The 10633-nt window shown below is 41.6% G+C and overlaps 2 protein-coding genes across 2 annotated transcripts; one reads left to right on the top strand and one right to left on the bottom strand.

Moving 5' to 3' along the window:
• Positions 1-470: 470 nt before the first annotated feature.
• On the bottom strand, positions 471-3593 carry LOC127348083 (uncharacterized). The gene is made up of 10 exons (XM_051374184.1): positions 3105-3593; positions 2886-3020; positions 2561-2803; positions 1797-2469; positions 1511-1725; positions 1219-1419; positions 1006-1134; positions 816-931; positions 666-741; positions 471-587 (listed from the first exon to the last, which is right to left on the bottom strand). The coding sequence occupies exons 1-10, from the start codon at positions 3591-3593 to the stop codon at positions 471-473; spliced, it is 2394 nt and encodes a 797-aa protein (XP_051230144.1).
• Positions 3594-9426: 5833 nt separating this feature from the next.
• On the top strand, positions 9427-10281 carry LOC139830340 (3'-5' exonuclease-like). The gene is made up of 2 exons (XM_071818344.1): positions 9427-9704; positions 9807-10281. The coding sequence occupies exons 1-2, from the start codon at positions 9427-9429 to the stop codon at positions 10279-10281; spliced, it is 753 nt and encodes a 250-aa protein (XP_071674445.1).
• The last annotated feature ends 352 nt before the right edge of the window (positions 10282-10633 follow it).

The following is a 10633-nucleotide window of genomic DNA, read 5'->3' as shown; positions in this document are numbered from 1 at the left end:
AACGTCTACACAAACTTTGAGTGCCACTTCCCCACACACAACATGATGCACACCCTTCCCTACAACTTCGACAAGGAGGAGGAGGAGGAGTGAAGTTGACGATGGCGGTGAAGCTGCCGGGGCTAGTTGTTGAGGATGGTCATGTTTTAGTTTCCATTAGTTTTAACATGTGTTTGTTATGTTTCCCACTTTTTCCTATGTCATGTCGTGTGCTACTCGTTTGAATGTGCGAAAGGCTGAATTACTTTTCTATGGCATGTCGTGTGCTACTCGTTTGAATGTGCGAAAGGTTGAAAGTACATGAATAAACAAAGTACTTATCTCACTGTGGCACAAATAACCACAACCCCAAATAAGTTCACCCCCCAAAGTAAAAAAGTTCTACAGGTCTATCAGACCTTCTTCCGGACACAAATCCACCCTTGCATTACAACGTCAGATGTGCATGCATATCTGATACTTAATGTTTTTCAGGCACGTGCTTTCGCCGCGATATCTAGGACATCCTTCTTCGTCTTCTCGAGCAGGTTTGATTGTGCCATTATAATTTTGGCAGCTGTCCTTTTTCTATTCTTGTTTATCGTTTCCTGCAACAATTATTATATAGTTTAGAATTGCGGGAGATAAACATGTGTGTAACAAAGATACTACAGATCAGAGGTAACCTGCGAAAATTCGGCCGTCAGTTCATCTCCATCCCAGTGCTCCATACATGCTAACAGGAAGAGTCCACATGAGTTCCTGCATATAGATCAGAGGTAAACTATCAGCAATAGGCATCAATAGTAATGACATAAGATTAACGGTGTACTCACGTATCTCTTTGCTTTGGTATTGGATAGCTTTTAATTTCCCATTTCGAAACGTCTGGATACTTCTTTCTCGATAACTCATTGTTCGCAAACTCGATGTCCTTAGAGATTTCTTCTCTCTGTGAAGCATAAAATTTATGTACAGTGCACTGAGTACCAAGGTGGTCTTACATTCCGTGATCAAAAGTCATACCAGCATTTCCACAAATCCCTTGCTCTGATTAAGGCTCCATAACGAGTCTAGCACCTGAAATTCCTCCTTGTCATTGTGCATGACGACGGTGACCCGGTGGCAACCGGAGATGTTAACCGAGAAATAAGCCTACCAAAAATACAGAGATAATAATTAATGCATTAATAGTTAATTTTGAAACCTCTCAGTTAATAATGTACAAGACATCATTACCTTGTTAGTGGCAAAATATTCCAGCTCGCATCTTTCGTAGCAAGTTGACATCTCTGCAATATCCGCCGTGTCAGGGTTCTTACTGCTTTTCCAATTCTGCCTTTTAGGTTTATGTTCGACTATAGAATTTGCCCTCCATGCAGGGCAAATTGTTCTATCCTTCAATTTTAATCTAAGATCACCCAAGTAACACTCAATGACCTGCATATAATTCAAACAGTTGATCACTCCGGAGCATATATGTATTCAAGCCTAGGAGAAATAAAAGAATGACATCGGTTGTTGGACTTACAGCACCGCACAGCCATCCACTGTCAAGGATAGGTTTAAGCATTCCAGCACTCGCCCCAGCCCCGTCTGCATTCTCGTACACACTCTTACCAAATCGGCCCTTTTTTGTACTTTTCATTGATATCCGAATATACTCGACAGCTGCGTCAATTATCTCCGGTGTCAGCTGATTTGATCCATCCGTGGCATATTCGTTGTTGAACAAAGCTTCAGGACCTATAGACAACCATAGTTAATTATGTGAACATGAATACTTGATATAGTGCAAAATATTTCACAAAATATACCTTTTCTGACTGCACGTCGAATATGTTTAGGACATTTGGAGGTCATCACAATGCTTGGGGAACTTAATTTGCGAGGAGGTTTGCGTGTGCGCTTCCCACAGACATCATCCTTTCTCTCCTCTTTTTTCCCACATACATCATCCTTTCTCTCCTCTTTTTTCCCACATACATCATCCTTTCTCTCCTCCTTCTTCCCACTTGCTATCGCTTTGCGGCAGATCGTGTTCAAGCTTTCAAATTCTTCTGATGCATCTGGAGGAGTTAAATAAATAGTTGCCGAGCAGGACGATTCAGGAGTAGCCTTGTCGTCGATGATTATGGGTATTTCAGGAGTATCTTCGTGCTTAGGCGCCGGGGTCGTGTACCCAGCACTAGCAGTCTTCTTCTTGTCGGTGGGTGTCACGAAGTTCAAATCCTCCACCGGCTCACTCTTCTTACTTGCATCATCCAATTCATCGTCCTTTTGATCCTTAACGGAATTCAACCATGATGCACTGCCGTCTGAGTTGGGAACGTCTTTGTCCATGAAATCTTTAGGCGGAAGGCCTCCATGGCTAGGTGTGGAGGCCACTCCTTCCTTTTTGGCTTCCTCCTCCTGATCTTCGTCATCAGACATGTCAGCCTTGCCTGCCCTGTATGCAACTCCCTTCGAGTTAAGCATTTTTAGGAGTTTCTGCAAAACAAAATTCAGAAGGTAATTAATGATACGCTGTGTAGAGATGCATTTCAGCAAATAGAAGCATACAAAAAATAGTCCATGTCACCTGAGCAGATGCGTCTGCATATTTCTGCATATTTTTTCTTAATGTTGTGTCTATGTGATTGGTCATTTTAATCAGAACCTGCTCAAACATGACCTCCATTCTTGAATCATCCACTGGACCTGGCGTGCTCATGCTAGAAGCTGCAGCTTTAGCTCTTTTACTTTGCTTCCTCTTTGATTTTGGAACAACGTCAGGTGTGTGGATCACCTCCCTTCTGTGCTTAGCAGATATGTCGTCGTCAATCTAGAAGGCATGCACATGAAATGATGATGTAAGTCCACATGAAATGATGAACATAATAGTACATGAGTAAGAGAAAACTTACCAAGCCTACTCCTCGTCCATCATTGTAATCCATGCTGTCTCTCTTTTTAGCTTCTTCTTCTGTCCAGTTCCTCATCAACGGCCTTGATGACGTCAATTGTGAACCAATTGGGCGCACTTTTTCATAGTAAATATACTGCATATGTTGGCACAACAGTTATACACCTTTATAAATTGCTGGATTTTTTTAAGACAATGGACGTGGTGAGGAGAAATATACCTGCAGCAGGGCTAGGTTGCCGCATGGCCATTGCACCTTCTCATATTCACTTCCCAGTTTCTTTATATTGGTAATCAAAAAATCACGTGTGAAACGATTGAAGTTCAATTTTTTCAACCGTGACACGTACTTAACGATTGCCCAATACTCCAACGGAACTGTTGCCGTGGACGTTGGTGCAAGAACTGTACCAAGGGCCACAAGAGCAGCTCTGCGAAGGAAGTCATCGTCGTCTAATCCGCTCTTGATGGCGTCCGAGATCAATCCATCAATGCTGAGACTGCCGGTGCACTTGTTCAGAAAATGAGGTGGAATCTCATTTTCTGCAAATTTCCCATCCTCAAAAAGGATGGTGTCAATATCCAGCCCATCTGCAGATTTGTCCTTCAAACCAAAAATCTCCTCCACATCGACTCCTTTTATAGTAATCGAGGGTTGATCTAATTGCAAGTTGAATTTTTCTGACTCTGGGTCAAATGCCTTAATCATGAGGCTAAGTATAGACGATCGTGGACTTATACTCTTCATGTGAATCAAGCTTTGTAAATCAGCCTCGGCGAGTTTACATCGCTGAGCTGGTGTCATTCTTGTTACAAACCCCACCCAACGATCCACATTGCACACACCAATGTTCAACGTACTGTTCATAAAAACGAGTAGATAAATGTCAAAATTTGTGTGCAAGCATAATGCCATGCAACATAATTTCTAAAGTCATATGTATGTTACATATGAAAGGGATATTTTCTTAGATGATTTGCGTTCAACAAAAATTTCCACTAACAAGTGTTAAGATCTAAAATTCAAAGAACAATTGACATCGATTACTGCCTATGATCTCACCATAATCACAAAATCTATGAGGGCAACATACGTACAGAAACATCCCAAACAAAGAACACGTACTGCATACTGGCAATAATGCAATACCTCGATGTGTGCATGTCTTCTGAGCAGCTAGAGGAGGCTTCCTCTCGCCGATAAGGGATGGGGAGGGAGGCGGCGGTAGTCAGATCTCACGGCTGGCGGCGGCGTTGGGCGAGAGTGCTGGCGCCTAAAAAATGTGGAAGATGAGCTTACCCTGCCAATCTTCGTGATTATCGTGCGTAAGTTATGGTAGTTTCCTTCATCGCACGAAGGACGTGGGGTAATTGCGCGCTCGGTGCGTTGACCATTAACAGATGGGCCATTAGGTTGGATTGCTTAGCCTTTTCTGAACTAATTACGTGCGGCCCAGGCCCACAAGATAAGGACGCTTTATTAGGAAAGAACAAAGTAGAAACCCTACAGTTCCCCTTCAACGCCTCCATCTACGACTTCCTCCATCTTGTAGAACGTCGTGCCGCCGGCAAAGTGATGTCTTCCTCGAGCTCGGACACTATAATCCGCCACCCAAGTTATGGTCCCCTCCCAATGATCAAGTGCACGAGCTGCCGGTGGCGCGTCGTGGAGAGGAAAACAGCCTCCACAACGTCCAACGCCGGCGATTTCGTCAGGTGCAATAATCACAATGTAAGATGTTTTCAGTGTTGTTCAATACCCGTCTATTGTCAACAGGATCTATGCCAAAATTATACGTATCTTTAATGTTCGTTATTTCTAGCCGGTTAGAGGAGGATGCAACTTCTGGTATTGGATTGAAAAGTACGCAGATCTACTCGTGAAGAAGGGTATTGTTCCAGCAAACTCACCTATGCTGATTCCCCTAGAAGGAGAAGTGGTTGAAGAAAACGGAGGAGATGGAGAACTACAGAAGCAAGTAGCACTAAACAAGGACATGAGGCACCTGAAGAAAACAATTTTAATAAAGCTGAACGAAATTGTGTCAATGCTTCAGATTATAGCGATACTTTTGGGTATTGTAATTGTACTGTTGGGTTTTAAGAACTAATTTTGTAATATGAAATAAAGGCTTTAGAAGTTGTGTACTCTTAGCAAGATATATTGCTACAAATTTTGTACTACGTTGTTTGTTTTTTACTTAGTTTGTGGATCACATGATTAACCATGCATGTTTTCTGCGATTAACTGGCCAACACACTTCATCATTACTTAACAGGACCATGCATGTTTAAAAAACACATCCACTACCACGACAGGGACACGATAGCTGCCTTACAAGACTTAGATAATAAAACACACATAAAAACTAGATAAACCCAAGTGACAACGCCGTCATATCATCCTCCTTGCCTCCTCCTTGGAAGGCTCACTCGTCGTCCTCCGGCATCATGTAGGGGAGGCAGTGCATGTTGCCCGGGGTGGGGAAGATGGCGTAGAAGTTGGTGAAGATGTTGTAGTTGGTGAATGCGATGAACTCGCACCCGCACCAAAACACCTGCCCGAGCAGATGGTGGTCCTCCGACGACGACGAGGACGTGATATTGGGAGATGTGGAACTGAGTTACCAGGCCCAGATGCGGGCTCACGATGACCCAGCCGATACACCGGGGCTCGCCAAGGCGCTCCAGGAATCCAAGGTCGAAGCGGAGGGCGAAAAATGGTGGTCCTCCGACGAAGAGGATTAGCCGGGTGGCATGTCTTGGAGGGACAAGCAAGATGTAGAGGCCACCGATTTAGTGTTTTTTTCTTCCCTTTGCTGTTCAATCTTGTGTAAGAAACTTAGAAAGAATGAAAATCCCCTGTCGGCCCTATGTTTTAATGCCAGGTGTCTAACTTTCTTGCATTTTCTAGTTTATTAGTCCAAAAGACGTAGCTTGGTTAAGATCTAGGGTAAAAAATGAGTAAAAAATATTCACATATTGGTAGACTTGTGAACCCAAAACAAATAGTCTGTAAAAAATAGACCTCTTTTTTTTGTTCAAAATAAAATATGCCCTATATATTGTTGACTAAAGGTGCATTGGTTTCACAAAGACTCGTAGGGTTCTCACATGAAATAACCGTGTAGTCAGTTGGAATTAGTCACATGTTGGGCCTTTTGTTTCTGTTGTGCCCGGTTTTTGTTGGCCCATTTTTATAGCCCGAGGCTTTTGTGCGGAGATTGTCTGCGGTTATTGTTGAAGCGGGGACACCGAGCGGCGAGGAGCGACGGCGAACGGCGACGGCGAGAGCGAGAGCGGAGGCGCTTCTTCTTTTGGTCGTAGCCCCGGTGGTACTTTTCTGAGCCCCTGCACTACATCCTGCACGCCCCCCTCGACGACTTGCTGCCGCGCGCCGCCACTGATGTAGGGTAGCTATCTGTTAGGGTTAGTACCCAGAAATCTAGGACATCAGCAGGAGTTTGTAGTTCATTGTGAACATTGATTTAAGGGCCTTGATTTAATTCTTTGGATTTCTGTTATTGGAATGTTTCGAATGTGTTTGATATGTTATATTATTTTTGTCAGAGATGGATGAAGAATCAGGATGTCTTATTTGTGGCCAGCCTGACACTAACTACTTCCGGTCCAAGCGTCGTGCATTTTCATTTGATGTAGCGATGGTGCATTTGTTTGAAGAACTAATTGTATGTATATTTTGCATAGTACAAGCCAGATATACATTATTTCCCCGCCGTTAGTACTATTTGCATTTGTTTGTTGGATCTTTTCTAAATAAATTGTTTTTTTGTTTTCAACTCTTCAGGCCGTGCCTTGCCATGCTAGGGAGATGCTACATAGTTTAGTAGATAAGTGGGTTGTTGCTGAATGCAATCATGGTTCTGTTTATCATTTCCATGTGGAGAAGACTGAAGCAAGAACTTACCTTTGTGGACCATTCTGGAGTTCTTTTGTAGACGCTTATGTTATGGATGAAAATGACATTGTGGAGTTCACATATGATGAAACTACTTCCAAGTTTGAAGTTGTTGTATTCAATGCTGACCGTGACGAAAAACCATGGGTTCAGTTACCAGGCATGTTTCTTTGTTTCTAATTATTATTGTGATATTGTTTTCACATATTTCTAACTGTTCATTCTGTTTTTTTTGTTTGTTCAGATTGTTGGGAGGTTTTGGAGTGCTGCAGAGTTACTTTTGAGAAAACCATTTTCTCAAATTTGCTAGATATTAACTCCGCAGAGATGAATGCAGTTACATGGGCTATATTCAAAGAGCTAAATAAAGTGGAGGAAAACGAATTCCTCGATTTCTTTGAAGTACCTCAGTTCTTTGTGACGAGGTTGAATGAATCTTCTCTTACTCGTTTGGTTAGTAACTTTTTCACTTGTTTTTATTATTGGATCACTGTTTTTAAGTTTCATTCATAACATACTAACAGTGTTAACGTTTTCTTTATTTATATTTTACTTTTTTGTAGCTCATTCCATTTGATGTTGCACGTGGATACTATAGGCCGAGAGAAGGTGCTGCTATTTTTTATAGCAGATCTATTAATGGACAAATGGTTGGAGCTTATACAATCTACAAGGGGCAGCATATTGAGTTTGTAGATGGATGGAATGCGTTCTGTGTAGCAGCTCATCTTGTGATAGGTTCATTAGTATGTCTGAAGATTGAGTTCAGGGATTTGTGCATCAGGCTTGACATTGAAGATATCACATTATAAGATATGCATATGGATGAATCCTCATAGAATGAAAGGAGAAATTGTAATTCATCTTTGTATTCGGATTGTACTATTTTTATTTCAGCAAAAACTTTCGTGCATTTTGTAGTAAAAACTCATTTTTGTAATTCAGACTATTTTTAGTGTCACACGTTTTTAGGACATAATACGTTGGTTAATTCTGTTTCAACCTAAATGCACATGTGCTGCTGATATATTCGGTTAACATTCCGGACAGGTAATAATAGGCCGGTTTGTACTAAGCCCATTAACGTGGAGCATGGACGCGGGGAAGGAATACTCATGGCCCATCCAGCAGGGTTCTATAGTTTTCTTTTGTTTTTTTTCTCAACTCGAATTTAACTGAAATTTAATACTTTATTTTCACATAAATTCAAAAAATGAAAAAACCTTCACACTTAGTCTTAGAATGGATACGAGAGTGTGTGCAAAAATTTCTGGAGCGTTTCTCGAAGGTCGAAAAATCCACATTCTTAGAAACGGAACCGTTTGAGTTACATCAAACCACTTTTTGTAAGCTAGTCGATTTTTCGACCTTCGAAAATTTCCAGTTTTTTTTTACCCAATATGTCACACGTTTTTGTGAACATAATCCGTTGGTTAAAACTTTTTTTGAATTTTTTGAATTTAACCAGGTTTACTGCAGATTTATTGAAATCAAAACTAAAAAACTTATCAGTTAGGCCGAAAGACATGTAACGCGGTTTGTACTAAGCCCATTAACGTGGAGCATGAACGCGCGGAAGGAACACTCATGGCCCATCCAGCAGGGTTCTCTAGTTTTCTTCTGTTTTTTTTTTCAACTCGAATTTAACTGAAATTTAATAGTTTATTTTCACGGAAATTCAAAAACTGAAAAAACCTTCACACTTCGTCCTAGAATGGATACGAGAGTGTGTGCAAAAATTTCTGGAGCGTTTCTCGAAGGTCGAAAAATCCACATTCTTAGAAACGGAACCGTTTGGGTTACATCAAACCACTTTTTGTAAGCTAGTCGATTTTTCGACCTTCAAAAAAAAATCCAGTTTTTTTACCCAATATGTCACACGTTTTTGTGAACATAATCCGTTGGTTAAAACTTTTTTTGAATTTTTTGAATTTAACCAGATGTGCTGCAGATTTATTCAAATCGAAACTAAAAAACTTATCAGTTAGGCCGAAAGACATGTAACGCGGTTTCTACTAAGCCTATTAACGTGGAGTATGGACGCGGGGAAGGAACACTCATGGCCCATCCATCAGGGTTCTCTAGTTTTCTTTTGTTTTTTTTTTCAACTCGAATTTAACTGAAATTTAAATTGTTTATTTTCACAGAAATTCAAAAATTGAAAAAACCTTCACACTTCGTCTTAGAATGGATACGAGAGTGTGTGCAAAAATTTCTGGAGCGTTTCTCGAAGGTCGAAAAATCCACATTCTTAGAAACGGAATCGTTTGGGTTACATCAAACCACTTTTCCTAAGCTAGTCGATTTTTCGACCTTCAAAAAAAATCTAGTTTTTTTACCCAATATGTCACACGTTTTTGTGAACATAATCCATTGGTTAAAACTTTTTTTGAATTTTTCGAATTTAACCAGCTGATGTGCTGCAAATTTATTAAATAAAAATTAAAAAAATTTCAGTTAGGCCGTCAGACATGTAACAGGCCAATGTGCGCCGCCAGACCTCTAACTGCATGTTCGCCTCCCGCCCCTATATCGGCCCAATACTGTGGCAGTTCCACCGTTCTGTCCCAACCCCGGCCGTTCGTCTACCGCATCCCAGTGCTCCCTTCCTCCCACGCTGTCCATGGCATCTGCCTCTTCCTCCATCGTGGCCGGAGACGAGAAGTCCACGACGGAGAAGTACCGCATCCTTGCGCACGGGAGTACATATAGCGACGTCGTCTACACCAATGAGGCGGCGACTGTTGATAAAATTCTTCGTATGTACGAGGGTTGGCTCGACAAGGACGAGGACAGGTTCAAGTTCGTTGGTCTGGATCTCGAGTATGACTCTAGCGGACACAAGTTGGCGGTAATGCAAATCGCCATGAGGGAGCACGTTCTTGTATTCCACTACATTAGGTACAAGGATCATTGAATTTTATGTCCCTACATTGAATTTAAAGCGTCCCTATATTTTCATTACAGTACTTGTTGAATTTATTTGTGCTGCTCTTGACAAAGGTGCAAGGATCATTGTCCGCGCCTACTGACTTTTCTCAAGGACAAGCAATACACTTTTACAAGTGTTGATAAAAGAAATGACACAAAAGTTCTTCGTGCGGCCGGTCTTCCTGTTCCAGAAGAGAGACACATCGACATCCAGGACATTTTCAAGATTAATGGTCAACCGCAGGCTGGAATGGCTGATCTTGCAGCAAAGCTCATTGATCCCAAGTTTGCCAACATGAAGAAGGACTTCAAGTACAACCGGCTTCGGAAGGAAGGGCATGGTTTCTGGGAATGCAAGCCACTGTCCTGGATGAACCTCGAATACGCAGCTATTGACGGCTATCTCAGTTATGAGATATACAACAAGATCTACACGGTGAACGAGGGACAAGCTCACCTCCAGAGATCAGACCACATCTGCCCCAGATGCAAAAATCAGGATGAATCTTCATCAATGAACAAGCGTCAGAAGCAAGCCTGGGAGTGATAAGACTCAAGGGGGCAAGTACTAGTGTGTTTGTGCAGTCTGTAATTATATTTGCGATGTGTCCAAGACATAGTTGTGCTCTATGTTATTTGTGAACAAATTCTCCATATTGTTTTGTAAGTATCATACAGTGATCTGTGCAGTCTGTAATGGTATTCGCAATGTGTGCAAGACATAAGCTATGCTCTATGTCATTCGTGAACAAAATTGTCCTAGTTGTGTTGCAAGTATCAAAATTCGACCTTTGACAATCTGACCAATGTTTGTACAACAAATAATACACAAGTGCAACAATGTGTATCGATCAAGTAGTGTTGTTCATACTTCTGATGGTCCCTCATATCTGCATTGC

This window comes from Lolium perenne, chromosome 4 (genome assembly GCF_019359855.2).
Source record: "Lolium perenne isolate Kyuss_39 chromosome 4, Kyuss_2.0, whole genome shotgun sequence".
NCBI lineage: Eukaryota > Viridiplantae > Streptophyta > Magnoliopsida > Poales > Poaceae > Lolium > Lolium perenne.
This window is presented reverse-complemented; position numbering and strand designations above follow the sequence as displayed.

Excerpts from the sequence above, each read along its gene's own strand:
- LOC139830340 (XM_071818344.1), top strand. The coding sequence starts at position 9,427 with ATGGCATCTGCCTCTTCCTCCATCGTGGCCGGAGACGAGAAGTCCACG. Across the intron at positions 9,705-9,806 it reads CTTGTATTCCACTACATTAG|GTGCAAGGATCATTGTCCGC; the intron begins GTACAAGGATCA and ends CTCTTGACAAAG.
- LOC127348083 (XM_051374184.1), bottom strand. The coding sequence starts at position 3,593 with ATGATTAAGGCATTTGACCCAGAGTCAGAAAAATTCAACTTGCAATTA. Across the intron at positions 1,135-1,218 it reads AATATTTTGCCACTAACAAG|GCTTATTTCTCGGTTAACAT; the intron begins GTAATGATGTCT and ends TATTTTTGGTAG. Across the intron at positions 932-1,005 it reads AGGGATTTGTGGAAATGCTG|AGAGAAGAAATCTCTAAGGA; the intron begins GTATGACTTTTG and ends TATGCTTCACAG.